Source organism: Artemia sp. Qi Xiang Cuo, chromosome 7, assembly GCF_049724085.1.
Source record: "Artemia sp. Qi Xiang Cuo chromosome 7, ASM4972408v1, whole genome shotgun sequence".
Lineage (NCBI taxonomy): Eukaryota > Metazoa > Arthropoda > Branchiopoda > Anostraca > Artemiidae > Artemia > Artemia sp. Qi Xiang Cuo.
This window is the reverse complement of record NC_142800.1, coordinates 79,222,181-79,244,006: the sequence shown is the minus strand read 5'-3', so window position 1 is coordinate 79,244,006 and position 21,826 is coordinate 79,222,181. Positions and strand designations below refer to the sequence as shown.

At 36.0% G+C, this 21,826-nt stretch overlaps 1 protein-coding gene across 2 annotated transcripts in view; it reads right to left on the bottom strand.

Annotated features, from left to right (window-relative positions):
* mv (lysosomal-trafficking regulator mauve) overlaps positions 1 to 21,826 on the bottom strand; it is a 329,493-nt gene that overhangs the window by 59,781 nt on the left and 247,886 nt on the right. For both annotated transcript variants that reach the window (XM_089092605.1, XM_089092607.1), the window contains exon 35: positions 4,472 to 4,608. In XM_089092605.1, coding sequence (XP_088948731.1) covers positions 4,472 to 4,608 — 137 coding nt within the window. The remainder of the gene's footprint in view (positions 1 to 4,471; positions 4,609 to 21,826) is intronic.

The following is a 21,826-nucleotide window of genomic DNA, read 5'->3' as shown; positions in this document are numbered from 1 at the left end:
GTTTTAAGCAGATTAATTTTTTTTTTCGTTTTTGGCCCTAACTTTTACGGAACCATGCCCCCAAATGAATTATTCGGACCTTCGGTACCCCTTGTTCCAGATACTTACGGCTGTAAGCTTCAAACTTATCACATTTTTTGGGCATATTTCTGGGCCCAGTAACACCCTTTTCTTTCCCTACAAAATATTTGGTCCCTTAGCCCATGCAACGATTTTGAAATTTTCAAGCCGGTTGGGAGAAACAACTTTCAGGCCTCAAATTTGGCGGCCATGTCCCAGCTAAAACAAAAACGAAGATATTTGGCCTTTTTTGCATCCCATTTTCGAGGAAACCAAATTTGCTTTTAAATTTTCCCTTGTGGAGCGGGGATTTCGTAGCCCAAGGACTTAAGAATTTAAGTTTCAAGCCGAACAAAAAATGCCCTTTTTGGGGTGCCAGACCCCAAAATAAGATCATACAGCATGGTCACTTGTCCCAGAAGACCTACAGCTTTAAGGTTCAAGCAGTTCAGAGAAACAAGTTTTTGACTCTTTTTGGTTTATGGTGCCCTTTGCGAAGAACAAATATGTTTTTTCTCGTTATTACTTCTGCAATGGATTCTTCTTAGCCCATGGATTTAAGAATTCAAGTTCAAGCCCATCAGAAAAAGCCTTTGGGTGTTCTTCTGGGCCCAATAAGAGGGGATTCATGCCCCAAAAAAGTTTGTTTCGTACAATAGGTTCCTATTGGTCAAAGGATTTACGGTACAAAAAGTGATCAGGGCCCATTTTCAACAGATCAGTCAACAGATCAGGTACAAAAATTGTTTGGGCCCATTTTCAGGCCGACCAACAGGACTGCCACAGGTTCAAGGAGACAAAATCGGGACTTTATTTTTGCAGAAAAGGCAGCCTAGTGGACCTTCCTGACACGAAAAAAAAGGACTAACAGCGACCTGGTCCATCTGTCGTTTACCGTATAAATGCAAAAGCTTTAGGGCTGTATTAGGAACATTTACTGACATTCTCCAGTTTTAGGGACTCTTAGGGACGATGTGACAGCCCTGCATTAATACCCACCTTCATGGAGGGGTCAAAGGAGGGGGCTGGTTCCCCTCCAGTCACTTTTGACCCTTATAAATGGCACTTGAACTTTCGGATTCCAATCGAAGGACGCCCCTTCAGAGTTATACGACCACTCCTTCCATACAGAGTGGTCGAAGAGAAGAAAAACATTGCAACCACATGACTTATTACTATGACAACATTAGAACGTTGCCACTGAAAAGGAGATGGTACAACAGCAAAGGGGCAATTTCTGTCAAGAAGGTAAAATGGGATTAAAAAAACATCCTGAGAAGGCAATCGGTTTAGGAATCAATAATAACTATTAACCGAGTCTCCTAGTTTCAGAAGACATACTGCAATACAGTCACAGAGGCGTCCGTAAACATTTAACAGTTATATAAGACTGCAGCTGAAAAACAACCACGGGGGGGGGGGGTATCAGAGGATTTTTAGTGGAGGCCTAGACCCTCAAAATTATATTTTAAGGCCAAAGTTTACATATTTACATAAAAGGTCAATCGGATCAAATACGAAGGGGGATTTACCACTAAGGTTCATTCATTTAGAAGAAAATATTTAGAAAAAATATACGAAATGGATTCCACAGTAGTGTTGTCCTATCGCGGAAACAAATTTAATGTGCAAGTTTAGCATTTCAAAAATAAGATCTTCAGTGGAAGAGTTCCAAGCATTGGATGCTGACAAGTTCAAAATGAATTTATCAAAATGATCGAAGAGTTGTTGTTATTGTTTCGATTTTTCGTTGAAATTCTAACTGACATTCGTCCTGTTAAAAATTGTTGAAATTTGATTGAAATGTCTTTTTGCTACTCCATAATCAAACTCCATGAAGGTTTGATTCTTTAACTTGACTTGACTTTTAACTTGACTTGACTTTTATTTTCAACTAATAATACATCATACTTAACTGGTCTAAATTTAGAACAAAAGCATGTAATTTACCCCCAAAATTCTAGAAAACAAAAGAAAAAAGAAAAGGGTCCAGAGTTTCGCACAGCCTAATAACGGGCTAAAACATTTACATAAATATTCAAAAAGCTTGTTGATTTTATTCTAAATATTTTGCAGTAGAGATAAAAGTGAAAGAAAGTTAAATTTCCTAAATAAAGAAACCGCACAAAGAATAAAAGCAAATAATGATTACGTATAGCAACTGTAGATCACGAGCAGAGGGGGGGGGGTATACATTCAAAGCAGAAAATAAATGAACATAAAAAAGCATTCCTCAAGCGGCTACTAGCTAGAAAGAATAGTTAAAGTAACACCAGTTCTATGAATTTCTTTGACACAGGCCAGTCCCCTGTAAGGTTGTCGCAGTTTATCCCATACGACTAAATTTAGTACTGCTTTACATTTCGTCCTCCATATTACAAAATTATTGGGTCCCTCTTATATTCATAAAAGCAGCATGTCAACGCTGCTTTTATAACCATTATAGACGTGCGACGTGAATTTTTCTTTTTGTCTTAATAACCAGTTTTTGAATACTGCCACAAAACAACTAGTTAATACAGACGAAACCGTAGACCCTCCAAACTATTGAAATAATTGACATCAATTTGCTCCATTGACACTCGTAATTGGCTGCTATTTAGCAGGTCTATTCAGAACCACTTGGTTAATTACTAAGATTTTATTTTCCCTAATATATAATATTAGCTGTTTGGATAAACTGCTGCAAATACAATCACTGTCCTATTTAATTTTCTTTTATTTATACCGAATTAGTTTTGCCTCTAATAAGGATTGGCAGCTTTTATGTTGGCATCACCTCTGCATTCTCATGCTTAAGAGTTTGTACGCTTTCGGGTTTTACTTAGTTACCATTGGAGACACTCAGCGTTCTACTTCACAAACTTTGACTAATTAAATGGCTATGAAGTTTAATCATCCCTTACTTACTAACTTGTACTTGTTTCATGTTGCAAACCCTTGGCTCATCGTGGCATTCGAGACCTGGCGGCATGTTTGGCTCCAGGAAGGTTTGTCTGCAGGCAATGATTCGACAATAGACAACACTTCTCGTTTCCAGAGTCTGCCATATTTTCTAAGTCCGTCAAGCAGCTCATTGTCGGGATTTGATGGTGGATAGCCAGGTTTTCTCTGACAACCAGCTCACATCCTCCACGATGACAACAGAAGATATTTCAGACATTGCTTCGATATCACGTCGCAATGGCGTTGTAGTACGTGGTCAAACCACCGGTTGTGTCTATATTTGATGACATTTGGTATGGGAGTCCGGTTCCCAGTTTTACTACGGATGGTATCGTTGCTAACTCTTATGAATTGCATATCCTTCAGGATATACCAAAGGTATTTATGATAGAAGACATCTAGGTTGCAGGCTTTTGAGGTGAAGAAATTCCTGGTAACGTAGCCGTAAAGCAGCACAAACACCCCAATTCCATCAAATATATGGATTTTTTTCTTCAATGTAGCTTAGTGCTTGTTCCATAGGGGTTTCCTCAGAAGGAGAAAAACAGATGTCGAAGCAATTGGGGCTTGGACTTCCTCTGTGGCTGTGCCACAGTGGTTCATCATAGACCCTAGGTATTTGAAAGAGTCAGCTTCTTCGACGGGATTTCCATCAAGCATGGTAGATGCGTTCAAAACACCCCTTGCAACTTTCAATCTAATATCCAAGAATTGCAGAATGAAAATGTGGATCCGGAATCCCCGCTTCAGCAACTATGAGAGTGCTCTTGAACTCTTTAACCTGACCACAAAATTCGCTCGAAGACATGATTTAATAGTTAAATTTGGGAAAAGGCATTAGCAAACGAGAAATACCAATTTGTTTTTCCACCATCTGCACAGATCAGCAGAAACTACTAGGCATCGCAATAAACTGCGACTCGCTAAGTACCGTACAAACAGATTCGCAAATTTCTTCTTTCCGTTTTTTGTAAGCATATTTAACAAGTGACCTTTTTTTTATCATTTTCTGTTTCTTTTATGATCGTAAAAGTAGCATAATTTAACGTTCATTTTTTTTTGTTACGATAACTATTTAAATAAACGAATACAGCACTTAAAATTGAATGGAGGATTGGAGGCAACAAAAAAGAATGACTACAAAGTAATGTACATCAGACGTTAAAGGAGGGAAGGGGGTTGAAACCATACTGCCTGTTATCATAATATTTAATTACTAATAAGCTATGACTGTTACGACCAATACACAGAACATGTTTTTTTTTCTATGTGAGCTAGATGTATAGTAAAACAGTTTTAATCACTTTACGAATATTTTTTACTAAAATATTCTCCTTTTTCGAATAACCTGTTCAAGTAATGTATTAATTTCACTTTGTAAAAAGAACGCTACCATTAAGAGCAAAAACTCTTAAAAAAAAGCGAAATATCAAAAAGAGTAAAAACTCCAAAAAAAGAACGTTACCTTATCATCCACTGGAGGTTTGATAACCGGCCTTGCTGGTGCGTCTTTCCTTGATCTTACCCTTAAAAGACCATCAGGGTGAGACCAATTGAGAACAGCAGCTGACTGAACAAGAGAGGCGATTTGTCCTCTTGTAGCTAAAAAACAGGGAAATCGTGAATTGACACAAATTCCATTTTTCTAATTCACAATTCGAAATTCCAATTCACAAAACCATGGACAGGAGATAAAAGCTAATAGCAGTTCCTACTACTTTATTATTTACCGAAACGAATAGAGAAAAAGTAGCTAATTAATTCTTGTTTAATAAAAATCTTAGCGCCACTGGAAGTTTACACATTTCAAGAAACAAATATCTGTTTCTAGTTCATCATAGAGTTTGGACTGCAATATGCTTTTATTTAAAATATTTCTAATTAAAGGTTTTAGGTTTTTCGAAACTCCCATTTTAGGCCAAGGAGGGCAATTAAGGAGTGAGTGAAAATTACCTGTGACACATAAGGCGCACATCTCGCTTAGGAAGGACTAAAATTACTAATAAATACATCTTAATGATACATGATACAAGGCAGCGATTAAAAGCAGTTTAGTAAAGAATTAGATTTATTGACATATGCCCTTTGCATTAAGCACAACAGTATAGACATATACAATCATCGTCACACTGCACTGTCAGTGACCATTGATTCTTTTAATTCACATTAAACTCGTTAAACCTGTTGTTCGCGTTAAACTCGTTTGATTTACATTAAATCATCACGTTAAAGCAGCGAGGAACAGTTTTCAGTTTTTCACACTCTTTGGATTGCAGCAGATTTTTTAACTGACATGCTTATAACTTAAAATTACGGGTTCTTGATACGTATTTTTTAAGCTGAGGAGACCAGTTAAGGATTCAGATGAAATCAATTATTGCAGAAAAAACCCATACTTCATTTAGGACCAAATTAAAACGAAGCAGTTCGTTGAAACGAAGTTTAAGCAAAGAGCGACTCAGGCTAATAGAAACCGAAACTAAAAAAAAAAGAATTTTTTTTAGCAATTAATGCATCAAAAGAATTGGCTTGTTTATATTGATTCCAATTAAGCAAAATCCGTTAAATCTAAAAATACCCATAAGAAGTTAAGACCTTGATTTAATTTACCTGACTTTCGAGAAAGTGGGGAAAACCTCCAAAAAGGCAAGGGATCTTGATGAAAACCATGCTCTCAAATTCAGCATATAACAGAACCATGTTGTAGAGGTTTCAAGCTCTGATCTACAAAAATGTAGAATTTCGCATTTTACTTTCCCATAAGAAAGATAAGGAATGCGTGTTTATTTGTTTGTTGTTTGTGCCACGAACTCTTAATTTCATTCAGACGGAAATTAAGAGCTCTAGCACGCTTTTGATTTGTCCAGGAAGTTTGTGCCACGGAAAAGGGCACTTTCCACCATCGTTGACACTAAAAACCGATTTTGCTCCAAAGAGGACTAATGGATTTGCCCTAAAGAGAACCGAAAAGGACAAAGAGGACAATGGATTTGTTATTATTTTTTTATTGTATTATTTTTTTAACGATTATATCGAACCAATGGTCCTAGAAGATCGGGAGAAGGACCATTCAGACGGAAATTAAGAGTTCTAACGTAATTTGATGTGACCAGGAAGTTTGTGCCACGGAAAAAGGCACTTTTCACCATTTTTGGCACTAAAAACCGATTTTGCTCCAAAGAGGACTAATGGATTTGCCCTAAAGAGAATCAAAAAGGGCAAAAAGGACAACGGATGCTTCGTTATTTTTTTTTTTGTTTTTTTTGTTTTTTTTTTAGACGAGTGATCATTTCGAACCAATGGTCCTAGAAAATCGGGAGAGGTACCATTAAGACGGAAATTAAGAGCTCTAGCGCGCTTTTGATGTGTCCAGGAAGTTTGTGCCACGGAAAAGGGCACTTTCCACCATCGTTGGCCCTAAAATCCGATTTTGCTCCAAATAGGACTAATGGATTTGCCCTAAAGAGAACCAAAAAGGCCAAAGAGGACAACGGATACGTTATTATTTTTTTTTTTTTTTTTTTTTATTTTTTTTTTTTTAACGAGTGATCATATCGAACCAATGACTGGATTGGTTATTATTATTTTTCTTTTATATTTTATTTATGTATTATCATTTTTAATTCAGTTATTTATTTATTTATTTTTTACTATTATTATTATTACTATTATTATTATTTTTGTATATATATATAGGGTATAGTTTATCTATTTTTGGTTTATTTATAATAGTTTTAATAAAATAGTTGAGGTTTATGTAAATAGTTGAGTTAATAGGTAAGTAGTAACGTGGAGTTTTGCGCGATCGCAAACCTTCGTAGGTTTTCTCCAACGTGAAAGTGTTGTTTAATTTATTTATTTGTTTATGAATGTGGATTAATAAACTTATATGAACTTATATATGAACTTAATGGTCCTAGAAGATCGGAAGAAGGACCATTTTCAGACGGAAATTAAGAGTTCTAGCCCGCTTCTGATGTGACCAGGAAGTTTGTGCTACGGAAAAAACCACTTTCCACCATCGTTGGCCCTAAAAACCGATTTTGCTCCAAAGAGGACTAATGGATTTGTCCTAAAGAGAACCAAAAAGGGCAAAGAGGACAACGGATACGTCGTTATTTTTTTTTTGTTTTTTTTTTTCGACGGGTGATCATATCAAACTAATGGTCCTAGAAAATCGGAAGAGGTACCATTCAGACGGAAATTAAGAGTTCTGGCGAGCTTTTGATTTGTCCAGGAAGTTTGTGCCACGGAAAAGGGCTCTTTCCACCATCGTTGGCCCTAAAACCCGATTTTGCTCCAAAGAGGACAAATGGATTTGCCCCAGAGAGATCCAAAAAGTACACAGATGGCGATGGATACGTTGTTATTTGTTTTTTTTTTCCCAACGAATGATCATATTGAACCGAAGGTCCTAGAAGATCTGGAGAGGGATTCAGACGGAAATTAAAAGTTCTGGCACCCTTTTAAAGTGACCATTAAGATTGTGCCAAGGAAAGAGAAAAGTCTTTCCCACCGTTTTTGGCACCAAACCACGATTATGCCACAAAGAGGACTAAATTGCTATTGGCTGAAAATCCTGAGATAAATGAATCAATCTAAAGTATCACAATCACTATATATTAAGTTTCCCAGTGGCAGAGGAAACAATACCTCGCGATGGCCAATTCGTTCCTGAAAAATCCCACAGTCAATACAAGATAAATGGTTAATTTAGACCGTTACGTTAATGCTTCATTTAACTAATTTGATTCTATTGATTTTTTATAAATTTATTTTCAATGATGTATAATTACGCAACAGCTATTATGAAGGAGAGGCAGTTGGGTATTGTGTAGGCGCGGCGGTGGGGTGGTTGTGTCTGTACCACATGCTTCAGGGAATGCATTTAATTGTCCGAATTACTTAAATCTCCATGAGCCTTAAGATAAACATAGAAAGGGGTATCGGGAGGGAGGGTAACCTTCCTTCACTTACACTAAGCCTAAATTAAAGTATTCTAACCAGTGGAAAAATCTTTTCTATGTATCGTAAAAAGTTATATTTACATGCCTGTCGGCACATAGGTAGAAAAAAAGGGGGGGGGGGCAGAGCACCACGAGCCTTACCAAGAAATTTTAGGGGGAGGGTAACTGCTACCAGGAGGTTTTCAGCTTCGCTGTTTTCAGCGAGTTTAAATGGTAATATTTCTCGTTCCTTATTTATATACAGTTTTTAATGTCTTCTTGCTTCCCAGGGGCTGCCCCCGACTGTGTCTATGGGGAGCATCCCTATAAAACAGGTTTTTTTTTAAAAGAATTTACCCTTAAAAAAGGTGGAAATGATGATTCTATAAATAACTGTTGATATTCCAACCCGCAACCTTCAAAAATATTTGGGTTGCGAATTTTTTTAGGGATGAATTGTTTGAATCCAAAGTATTGTTTTACAAACATTAAACTTAAATTGGAAAATGCGAGTTTTGGAGGGAGTAGTTGCGAATTTTTTTAGGAATGAATTGTTTGAATCCAAAGTATTGTTTTACAAACATTAAACTTAAATTTGAAAATGCGAGTTTTGGAGGGAGTAGTAGCCCTCCTTTGCATTTCAGAGAGCCTTGGGTCAAACAGCCCGTAGTAACAAACTGTAAGAAACGAGAAAATCCTGTCAACTGAAACCGAAACTCTAAAAAGTTTTGATTATAACGTATGTACCATCAAAATGGATTATCCTCCTCAACGCCTCGCTCTTTACGCTGAAGTTAGACTCTTTCTCACAACGCTATTTTTTAAAACAATAAAAACTTTAGCGTAAAGAGAAAGGCGTTGAGGAGGGGACAGCCCCTTTCATATAGCGAATAATGTCTGTTCGTTTTAAGTTTTAATGTTGCTTCTTACTTTCAGTTAAAAAAAAACTTGTTTTTTATTTAATAGCGTAAATAGCGTTGAGCGTTACAAGGAATAGTTTCTCTTGGTTTAGCATAAAAGTCGCTCTTTGCTTTCATTTGAAAAAACAATTGTTATTTTAATTCAATCAGTAAAATTCACCAATAATTAAGGTGAATAAAATTCACCCTAATTAGATACGATACTTGGCTGCATTTAAAAGCTGCGAAAACTGGATTTATTGTCAAATATCTTCAGCACTAAGCACAACATAATAGAAAGTGCATCACCAGTATGAACCTATATTGTCAGTGGCGCTAGTAGTTTGGATTCATATTAAACTGTCACTAAAGGGGCAATAGTCGGTTTCCAGTTTACCACACTCTTCGGATTAACGCAGATTTCTTAATTAAAATGTAAAATTCACCCTAATTAGATACGATACTTGGCTGCATTTAAAAGCTGCGAATATCTTCATTTATTGTCAAATATCTTCAGCACTAAGCACAACATAATAGAACGTGCATCACCAGTATGAACCTATATTGTCAGTGGCGCTAGTAGTTTGGATTCATATTAAACTGTCACTAAAGGGGCAATAGTCGGTTTCCAGTTTACCACACTCTTCGGATTAACGCAGATTTCTTAATTAAAATGTTTGTAACTAAAATCATTAGTTTCTCAAAAGTCCATTTTAGGTTAAAGAAGTCATTAAAGAAATCAAAAGACATTAGTCATCGCACAGAAAGTTCATATTTCGCTTAGGAGGAACTTATAATTACAAATAAAGGTTATGTTAATAAGGAACGACACTCAGCTGCACTAAGAGGCTAAATATTCAAAACCAAATTTATTTATATATATCTTTTGCAGTAAGTACAACAGTATAGAGCATAGGCTATTTTGGCAGCATATATTATATTCGTGGAGAGGAACACCTCCCAGGACAAATTTAGGGAACTTTTTTGTCTTGTCATTTACTATGACACTATGAATTGTCTTATGAATTTTTTTTATTTCTTTTATTAAATATGGCGATTATGAGGTAAGAGATAAGCTGAGTGTGATAATTATGGGAAAGTAAAATGTAAAATTTGAAGTGTGGTTGAAAAAAGAAAATGTTTTTAGGAAGAGGATAGAATGCGTCAATCAAATTTGCTCGACGTGCCTGAGTCATCAGATCCCTTTAGTCCTCAGTTTTATACAGTATGAGCAAGCGTCTGATTCAGCCGATAGCTTTAGCGAAGTGCCACCCCTTGTATGGTATACCAGATAAATATTTTTAAATGATTAGTACTATACACGAGAATAACATTAATGCGGTTAAGGTAGGAATTGAGGTTAGTAGCTGATTTCGTATTGAATCAGGAGTTAAACAGGGTTTCGTTTTATCTCCATTTATATTGATCATTTTGATGTACTTTGTCATTAGGAGTAGGCCAGAAGTAATGAGAGAACACGGTATCAAATGGGGAGGTAAAACTCTCCTATATGTAGATTAAGCTGATGTTTTAAACATCCTAGATGTAAATGTTAGCAAAATGAATGAATTTTTTGAGGTTTTGTGAGTTCAAAGTACAAGAATAAGTTACAAGAATAGGTTTGAAAATTAATGTTAAGTAGACTAAGTCGCTAAGACTAGAAGTGAGCATAAAAGTGATGTCGGGTAACGAGATGATCGATCAAGTGGGTAGCTTCACCTACCTAGGTAGTATTATTAGTAAAGTCACTGGGTGTAGTGAAGATGCTAAGAGTAAAATAACCAAGGCCTAGGGGTGTTTCTACACAATTGAAAAAAAAAAGTTTGGAAGAATAGGAAGGTAAGTCTGCGAACCATGATTAGAATACTGGAAGCTACAGTGAAGACAATAATTAAGTGGGCCTATTGATCTGAAGCTTGGGCACTCCGAAAGACGGAGGAGGATTTGCTAGATGTTTTCAGAGAAATTGTCAACGGATTGTTTTAGGTACCCAATTGGCTGACCGTATCTCAAGCAGTAAGCTATACGAAAAAGGTGGTTCAATCAGCTTTCTAGGACTATAATGAGAAAACGGTTGAGAAGGCTAGGACACGTTCTACGGATGACAGATTGCTCAAGAGTATTTTTGTCGGCCAACCATCTAGGGTCGAAAAAAAAGCAGGTGGTCCCCGAATGGGGTGGGAAGGTGTTGTAAGGAAAGATTTAAGGAAAATGTAAACTTCCTGGGAGGGTGAAAAAAGCGAGGCTTTGAATAGATTGGGACGGAGGAAGAGCATGTGTAGCTGTGTTGGCCTCATGCGGCTTGGTGCAGCAATGAGTTATAGGTAGTAGTTAATAATACAGCAATAAATGCTTATTCAGGGCCACAAAGACCTCAACGGGAACTGTTCTCTAACAACAGTAACTGATAAATACAGACAAAACCAGGGCTTAGTCGAAGGGATTTATTATTCTAGTTTAGAACCGATTCGACAGAGACCCTGTGTGCACTACCATCACATAATATGGCGGAACTTTTTGTCATGAACTATTCTTTTTAACAATATATAAAAGAGTTCATGTAACCACTCAAAACTATACCAAATATGTGAAAGAAATTATTAGTTCTCACAGAAAAAAAAACTACTAAATATGTTATTGATATCGCGTACAGCCACCACTTACTATTTATTAAAAAAAAACAAGTCTTTTCAACAGAAAGTAAGGAGCAATATTAAAACTTAAAATGAACAGAAATTATTACGTATATGAGGGGGGTTGCCTCTCGTCAGTACCTCACTTTTTACGCTAAAGTTTGATTTTTTATTTCAGTTATTTAAAAATGACTCCTGAATCACAGAGGCCATTTAATAGGTATAATAAGCTCTTTTAAAAGTTCTAAAAAAAAATTAACGTAGAGAGCAACGTATTGAGGAGAGGCGACACCCCTCATATACATAATAATTTCTGTTCGCTTTTAAGTTTTAATGTTGCTCCTTACTTTCAGTTGAAAAAAACTTGTTTTCTTTAAAATTAATTTCTGATTGTTTTTTAAATAGCGCTGGGAAATTCGGCTCCAGCTCCATAGAAAATTCCCTTCCCCCACTAAAAATTCCTCCCTGAAAAGATACTCCCACCAAACCCACGTTTTTCTGGTATGGAAAAATCCAACCCTGAAAAACGTCAGTATACGTCCCAATAACCAATATTATATGTAAACAATGGGCAAAGTTCATGGCTTCCAGCCCTTCCCCCGGGGACGGCGGGGGTCAAGTCATCCTCAAAGATATAGTTATTAGACTTTCCAACTATGCTGAAAAAATGGCTATCTAAAAATTTTGATTGAGGAACTTGGGGGAAAAATTAGCGTGGGAGGGGGGCTAACAGCCCTCCAATATTTTCGTTCACTTAAAAAGGGCACTAGAACTTCTGATTTCTGATAAAATAAGCCATCTCCCGATCTTCTACGATAATTGGTTTGATACGACCACCACTGGGAAACAAAAACAATAAACAAACAAACACGCATCTGTGATCTTTCTTCCGATAAAAAAATGCATAATTCCACATATTTGTACATAGGAGCTCCCGAACCCTCTACAGAATAGGGTTCTCTGGTATGCTGAATCTGATGGTGTCATTTTCATTAAGATCGCTTGATTTTTGGGGGGTGTTTTCCCCTTTTTTCGAAAATTGGGCAAAATTTCCAGGCTCGTAACTTTTGATAGGTAACATTAAATTTGATAAGCTCTACATATTTTGAATAAGCATAAAAATTGGATTTTTCTTATGTATCTATTGTTATCAAGACTCTGTTTCTTAGACTTTCGGTTACTATTGAGCCGCATCGCTCCTTACTTACAGTTCGTTACCACGAACTGTTTGATTATTAGCGACCATGTATCACAACACAGAACATTTTTCCCGGTTAAGGATTTCATGAGGGATATGGCAAGACTTTAGCCTAAATATATAGCAGAAAAGGTTTAAGAAAAAGGCTGTTGAGATAAGCGTGTGATTTTAGATCTTACTATCTAATATTTTATTCATAAATATTTTAGCGAAAGGCTTAAGAGTAAAAGGATTCCCAAAGTGGGTGAGAAGGAAAGGTAATAAGTACTATACTTTCAATACGAGGTATGGCCTTGGGCACCCATAGGCTGAATTTTTTGAAGGGCTTACCTGGTCTAAACGGAACTTCCAATTCTGTATAATAGAAATTTCAAAATAAAAATATGAAAATATAAGGCAGCATCATTCAGCCAGAGGGGGGGCTGGGGCCCCCCTCTCCCCCCCCAATATGGGCTCCCATGGGTCTGGCCCAACATATTTCTACTTTTTAATTAAGGAAGTTTAAACTATGATTTTAATCATGTTCATTTCCAGTTTAACTGCAAAAATAATAAAAAATAATAAACTTGATAATAATCATGTTTGAGGGGATAGCCTGATACTATTTTTATGATTTGAATTTTATTATATGGTGTTTGTTGGTTACAAGTCGAACCTTGGTGTGTTTACTTTTTTGTCGTTTTGTTGTTCTTTTTCTTTTTTCCTTTTTTTATTTTTTACTATCTAAAGTTGTATTTTGTTCCTGAGTGTTGGTTTGTAGATTGTATTATTTGTTGCTATGGCCCACAGGCTTTTTGCAATAAATCTTATCTTATCTTATCATATCATAATAGTTCCGAATAAGTATTAACCTTGCAAGCAAAAGTCAGGGTTAGGTCAAATCTGGGAAGATTCAACTTACCGCTGCCTAGTTAGCAAATAAAAAATCCACTTAATCTATTATGCATAAATTTCTTTGACCTGTTGCCATATATGACACCAAATGCTTTAAACCTATTAAATTTAATAAGGGGCGGTGACCTTGGGTTTTTTGAATTTTCTTTCAAATAAATGTAGTCTTCGCTTTTAGTATATCTCATTTGTCCATCTGACAGTAAAGAAGCAATTATATGTTGAGTACTATAGACAATCGTTTCTATTGTCAGTAATTGCAGTTTTTGGAAGTGAGTTATATTTGTTTTGTTTATTTTGTGGTTGTTTTTTTTTTTTTTCTCTTGTGTGTTAGTTGTCGTTTTTTAGATGTTTTTTTTGTTTGTTTCTTAATTTTTTTTTGTTTAAAAAGGCTCCCGGACGTAGAACCGAAATATTGGGATTTTTTTTATTATTTCAAGTCTTGTTGTTGTGCTTTTGTTCCACAGCTTTATTTAAATTAAGCACGTTTGTAACTAGGGTCAATATGGAAAACTCAGTGCAATGTACAGATGAAATAACAATTTGCCAAACTAATAGCTATCTTCTCGTAAGGCAACTGATGAGATGAAAGTTCTTTCTTATAGCATAAAACTCGTATATTTTCTAGTTATATTGAAATGATTCGAAGCAAGTCTAAACTGTTGATTGACCGCTTTTAGTTCCCGACTTAAGAAAAAGGTCAGTGTAGTTCACTGACCTCGTTGAAACAAGATTTTAATGAAGAAACACAATTCTACAATTTGGCATCCTGTTTTCTAACCATACAGGTAGTGAGTTATATCTACTTACTAAGATTTAATTACTTAATTACGAGCCGTAACAAAAGTTTGGTTTCTCAAATTCTATTGTTCGTGAAATCAGAGGCTCTTAGCTGATCAATAGCAATAAAAAAAAGAAGAAAAAGTCAACAGACAAGAGAGAATTTCGAGATGGCGTATGCTTTAAGTACATATTATCATCGTAACTTAATTTGGTATGTTAGATATTAGATTTTCGAAAGTGTTTAAAGTATAATTCAATATGAAACTGAATAGGATTAAAAAAAAGAATATTAATATAGAGCAATTCAATTCAAGGAGAAAAGTATAGATTATGATTAACGTTTTCTTTTCAAAAAGAAAGTCAGGCTTCAATACATTTACATTTGTAAAAAAAAAAAAAAAAAAAAAAAAAAAAAAAAACGCTTCAACCTGAGAATTCAAAACTCGGACAGTAGGATTCATAAAATTTTTCTATCAGCATTATAACTAAAGGCTACGTAAAAAAATAAAGAGAAAAGAGGAAAATGAACAGACATTAGAACATTTTGAAATGGCGCATGCTACAAACAGACGTTATCGACTTGACGTTACAATGGCCTGATGGATATTATGTTTCCGTAACTGTTTAAAATCCAACCAATCTCCAGAAATAAAGTTAAAAAAATAATAAGAACACAAAATCAGAGAACGTCAAGTAAAAGTAAAAAAAAAAAAGATCCAGACTTCCGATTACAAATAAAATAAAGCGTTTGTGCGTACATGTTTGTTTAAAAAAACTTTTATGCTTCAGGGTCCATAATAACAGTAAATTTCATGCTATTTTCTCATTAAGGATAAATGAGAAAAAAAAATTTTCTTGAAATTTTCTAGTAACCCCGATTCTAGACACAACTTTCTTTTTACTAATGATTTAAACCAAAGATAGCACATGTGTTTTCAACCAGTTATAAGCGAATTTAGAGATTGAAACATTCTTTGACCCCCCCTCCCCCGAAAAAAAATCTTCAATTTATTATCTTTGATTCTGAGCTGCCGCGGCGTATCACAGAAGGGTAGTTTAGCATGGTCTAGAGCCTGAGGGGCCTACTGAAGCTTGATAACTTAAGTTTGACAAGTCTAGTTAAGCATTCTCCAATCTAAAGGGTCGTAATCATAGATTCTAAAACAAATTAAAAACTTCGGGACATCAAACTTAATTATACCAGAGGCTGATTATCAACGTAATTATTATGTTTGTTTTATGTAGTAATTTAGATCAATATTTAGTTTACAGAAGTATTCATGTCAACAACTGCTAAAATTCTTCAAGGAGGTAGGCATATACACGGTCTATCAAGTTTAACCAAAGATAGCAAAATCTTATCAGGGCATTTACCACGAATAGCATAATTCACAATGTACTAGCAGACCATGCTAACAAAAGTAGCTAGGTTTCTCAAAGACAAGACACATGGCGATGATTCACAGCAGGACAAACAATGGTCAGGTCATGCTCACATAGGACGCAACCCTTTGTATGGCTGAAGAATTGATAATTAAATACAGGTAGGAATGGATACTATATATCATGTTAAATATTTTGTCTATAATACTAATTGCCGACCCCTATTTTGAGACAACCTCTAGATTCTTATGCTTAGAAGGTCTGTATGCACAGCAGATTTTATTTAGTCACCATTAGACATCCCCAGTTTTCCTCTTAGCACCTCAACTAATAAAAGGAGGTGAAAGTATATGCATTTTTAATATGATTCAAACTCCTACCCAAGAGGCCAGTCTGTAGCCTTTTTAGTTTAACAATGGCAGGGTTGCCGTCCCTAATGATTTATCACTATTTCTAGTGATTTTTATATTGCCTAAACAAACAAAATCCCTGAATCAGCACATAAATCACTAGATTATTGAGCAAAATCACTAAAACTACCAAAAAATTACTAAATATAGTTATGTTTTGTTTTTCTCATTGTATGGCAACCCTGAACAATGGTTGAAGCACGCACAATACCAAGTGATAACCTTGAGATATAAACCCTAATTTCATCAATTAAGATTAACAGCCTCCGGTAGAATTGGAAGGAAAAGCATTCCTACCTATACTCACAAGGAGGATAAGGCTGAGGTTAAGACTGTGGTGATTGCTGATATATAGCTTGTTCCCTTTACCTTAAAATGAGTAAAAGATAATCTTATTTTTTAAGAACAATACAAATATAAAGACTTCAAACATGTTCCCATTTTCAAGAAAAAAGTTGGAAGTGTCAGTTCCATTCGTCTTGGATCCCCGATATTCCTTTTGGGAGGGGGCACTTTGAATTTTTCTTTTTTTTTAGAAAATATTTCTAAAGTTCTTTATAAGACATTTTCCTATAAACATTTTCGAACAGTCAACTTTTTTTTCATTAAAGATCCTAAATATAGAACATTTTTACAGGACCTAAAATATTTCCTCGTACTAACCCCCCCCCCCCCAAAAAAAAATCATTTTTAGTTCCAGTGTCTCATTTTCAATAAGTTGACACGCTTTATAGTAGACACCCTGTATATACACAGGGTGTCCCATTCAGCAAGAACTAGCCATTGCATGTTAATAGAAACCCTAAATGCGCACACCCAAATAACTATAAATCATCGCTAAAATACCAGCATTCTGACTGAACAGAAGAAATTAGTGTTAAAATTAACCTTGCCAATACATACCAAAAAAATAACATCAGTTCAGACATTTTTTTACAGCAAAAAAACAGGCTAATGAAAATTCTTTCTTTGTGTGAGGTAAGACGACTGTAGAAAAACCATTTAGCGTAAATATTTTCTATCATAGGCAGCGCGCTAGCGCTGCTCAAGTAAAGAACGATGTGGACACAATGCGTTTTTTTTTTTCCATACCCGGGTACTTCGTATCGAAGGAGTTGTCGTAGAAAGTTCGAAAAGGGCTCATTCGATTGGAAATTGGAGTGTCTAGGGCCCTTTTTAATTGTCGAAAGTAATTGGAAGGCAACTATCCCCCTCCCCTCCAAGCCCATCATTCCCCCCAACACATTCAATCAACATTTTGATAAAGCTATTTTGTTCAGCTTAGTTGATTTTCAGATAGAAAACATGTTTTTTAGGAGGACACTCCCCCACAACCCTCGGGGCAAGGATCTTAAGTTATGCCCTGGGGGTTATTTTAAATTTGACATTGCAATAGAAACTTCGAAAAGAGCACCTTTGTTCTGAAGACAAAACGACTAGGATCGTGTTTTGCAGTTAGAAATGATGGTAGGATCCCTAGCCCCCCCCCCCCCACGCCCACCGTCTCCCCAGACATGGCCAATAAAAATAGTGATATAACCATTTTGTTCAACGTAGTTGATTTCCAGATAGAAAATATGTTTTTGAGAAGGACACCCCCCACAACCCTAGGGGCGATGGTTGTAAGCTATGCCCTGGGGGCATATAAGGTTTTTATAGAAGGCGTTATCATAGAAACTTCAAAAAAGGGTCATTCGATAGGAAATTCAAAGGGCTAGTACCCTTTTTAATAGTCAAAAAAGATTGAAGGGCCCCTAGCCCGCCCCCCCCCCCCCCGGCCCATCATTCCCCCAAACACATCCAATCAAGATTTTGAGATAGCAATTTTGTTCAGCGTAGTTGATTTCCAGATAGAAAATATGTTTTTGAGAAGGACACCCCCCCACAACCCTCGGGGCAAGGGTTGTAAGTCATGCCCTGGGGCATATAAGGTTTCTTGTAGAAGGCGTTATCATAGAAACTTCAAAAAAGGCTCATTCGATTGGAAATTCAAAGGGCTAGTGCCCTTTTTAATAGTTGAAAGTGATTGGACGGTAACTAACCCCTCTCTCACGCCCACCTTTTCCCAAAACATCCAATCTAAATTTTGAGATAGCCATTTTGTTAAACGTAGTTTAAAGTTCTGTAAATTAGGTCTTTAAAGATGACAACGCGCTCAGAGCTCTCAGGGCAAGGGTTGTAAGTTATGCCCTGGGGGTATATAAGGTTTTTATTGAAAGCGTTGTCATTGAAACTTCAAAAAGAGCTCATTCGATTAGAAATTGAAATGGCTTGTGCCCTTTTAAATAGTCAAAAGTAATTGGAAGGCAACCAACACCCCTTCCACGCCCACAATTTCCCCAAACACATCCAATCAAAATTTTGAAATAGCCATTTTGTTCCACGCAGTTAAAGTTCAGGAAATTATACCTTTGAGCAGGACACTCCCCTCACAGTCTTCAAAGCAAGGGTTACAAGTTATGCCCAGGGGGCATACAAGTTTTTTTTGAAATCTTTATCGTAGAAACTGGAAAAAAGGGCTCATTCGATTAGAAATTACAAGGTCTAGCGCCCTTTTTAATAGTCGAAAGTGATTTGAGGGCAACTAGCCCCCCTCTCTCACCCACCTTTTCCTCAAACACATCCAATCAAAATTTTTAGATAGCCATTTTGTTCGGTGTTGTGAATTTCAAGATAGAAATTATTTTTTTTGAGGAGGACACTCCTCCACAGCCCTCAGGGCAAGAGTTGTTAGTGCCCTGGGGGCATATAAGGTTTTTACTGACGCGTCGTCGTAGAGACTTCAAAAAGGGCTCGTTCGATTGGAAATTGAAATGGATAGTGCCCTCTTTAATAGTCGAAAGTGATTGGAAGGCAACTAACGCCCCTTCTTCGCCCACCACTTCCCCAAACATATCCAATCAAAATTTTAAGATAGCCATTTTGTTCCACGCAGTTTAAAGTTCAGGAAATTATACCTTTGAGCAGGACACTCCCCCCACAGTCTTCAGAGCAAGGGTTATAAGTTATGTCTTGGGGGCATATAAGGTTTCTATTGAGATCTTTGTCGTCCAAGCTTAAAAAAGGGCTCGTTCAACTAGAAATTTAAAGGGCTAGTGCCCTTTATAATGGTCGGAAGCGATTGATGGTCACCTAGCCTTCTTCTCACGCCCACCCTTTTCCCAAAAACATCGAAACAAAATTTTGAAAAATCCATTTTATCGAACGTAGTTGAAAGCATTAGAAATTGGGTCCTTCAGGATGACAACCCATCCCCCCCCACAGCCCTCAGGGCAAGGGTTTTAAGTTATGCCCTGGGAGCATGCAAGGTTTTTATTGAAAGCAATGTTGTAAAAAACATCCAAAAGGGTTCATTCAATTGAAAATTGAAAGGGCTATTGCACTTTTAATAGTCGAAAGTGATTGAAGGGCAACTAATCCCCCTCTCACGCACACCATTTACCCAAACACATCTAATAAAAATTTTGATATATCCATTTTGTTCAACGTATTCGAAAGTTCTGGAAATTAGGTCTTTTTGGATGATAACCCCATCAGAGCTTTCAGTGCAAGGGTTGTAAATTATGCCCTGGTGGCACATATGATTTATATAGAAAGTTGTTGTAGAAATTTCAAAAGGGGTTCATTTGATTGGAAATTGAAATTGCCCTTTTTAATAGTCGAAAGTGAGTGGAGAGTAATTAACCCCCCTCATACGCCCTCCATTTCCCCAAACACATTCAATCAAAGTTTAGAGATAGCCATTTTGTTCAACGTAGTTGAAAGTTCTGGAAATTATGTATTTAAGGATGACAAACCCCACAGAGTCCCCAAGGCGAAGGTTGTAAGTTATGCCCTGGGGGCATATAAGGTTTTTAATGATAGAGTTGTCGTAAAAACTTCAAAAGGGGCTCATTCAATTAGAAATTGCGAGGGCTAGTGCCCTTTTTAATAGTTGAAAGTGATTTGATGGTAACTAACCCCTCTCTCACGCCCACCATTCCCCCAAACACATCCAATCAAAATTTTCAGATAGCCATTTTGTTTAACGTAGTTGAAAGTTCTGGAAGGTCTTAGAGGTCTTAGAGGATTAGGTCTTAGAGGATGACAACCACCCTCACAGCCCTTAGGGTAAGAGTTGTAATTTATGCCCTGGGGGAATATAATGTGTTTATAGGAAGTGTTGTCGTAGAAACTCAAAAAGGGCTCATTCGACTGGAAAGCAAAAGGCTTAGCGCCCTTTTTAATAGTCGAAAGTGATTGAAAGACTTGACATTTCTATAATAAATGCCGATATATATGTAATATATTATTTTGTTGTTGTTGTTTAGGCCTGAGCATTTCGTATATAAGGAGTGTTCTTAGAAACTCCGAAAAGGTCTCATTCATTTAAAAATTAAAAAGACTGATGGGCCTTTTTGTCTTTAACAGCGGTTGGAGGGTAACTAAACCCTTTCCCACGATCACCTTTCTATTTGACTTTATGTTTAAAAACTAAATGTTGCCATAATATTAAATCAAAATGCACTGTGTTAATGCTAATTCCCAATAAGGCATCTCAGCAGTATCCCAAGAACGGCTGAGGGTTTTATGTTCAAACTTTTGGGCTGCTTTTGCTCTTAAGATTTAACCAAATCAAAATAGCGTAAGTGTATTCAAGCTATCAAAGAAATTAAACAGATTTTTTTGCGAATGGTATCAAGTTTTCCATTTCAGGTCAACTAGACGAGGTATGAAACTAAATTAAACACTTCTATTTGTGTCGAGATTTTAAAGACGGTTTAGGTTGTTAAAAATTGCTAAAAAGTTTTCCCCAGCATACAAAGAGCAGGCCAAACTATAAATCTTTAAAAAAACGAAAAGATTTAAAGTATTATTTTCTCTGAAAAGACTATGTCAATATAAAACGAACAGAAATTAATTAAAAAAACTTTTTCCACAAAATAAGTTTTGCAAAAAAAGTAAAGAACTCCATTAAAAAAATGAGCAAAAATAAAATCAAATAATCTACCAAGCCTGAAATTATCACAAATCAGCATTGATAAATAAATGAAACCCAAAACGAACAGAAATTACAATAAATAACCGGGTCAAACGGAAAACGAGCAGAAATTAACATAAGTTGGGCTCAAAACCCCTATGCCTTCCCAAGGCCAGAATATAATTTGCACTTTACTGAAAAAAATGCAAATGAATGTGCATTGTCAGTTTAATATACATATACTGATAATTAGTAATCAAAACTTAATATTATTTGATGTATTAAAGTTATTAAAGTAAAATCATTTATATTTTTTTCAGTAAAGTGCAAATTATGTTCTGGCCTTTGGAAGGCTTAGGACTTTCGAGCCCAAATTATGTTATTATCGGCTTATTTTAAGTTAGGTTCGGTTGTTTACTATAATTTCGGTTTGTTTTGGGTGTCATGTATTTATTAATTCGCCTTTGTAGTATTTCCACGTGTGGCAGAGTATTTGATGTGATTTTTACTCATTTTTGTTTAATGGAGCATTTTACTTTTCTTTGAAAAACTTATTTTTCGGAAAAAGTTTTTTTAATTAATTAAAGTCAAGAGCGATAAGTAAATTGGACTAATTAGACCTTAAATAATTTATTATAATATAATCCTGAACCAAAGACTTGAATATTGGATTTCTTAGGACCTGATGGGTGAAAATACATAAAATTGGCTATTGAA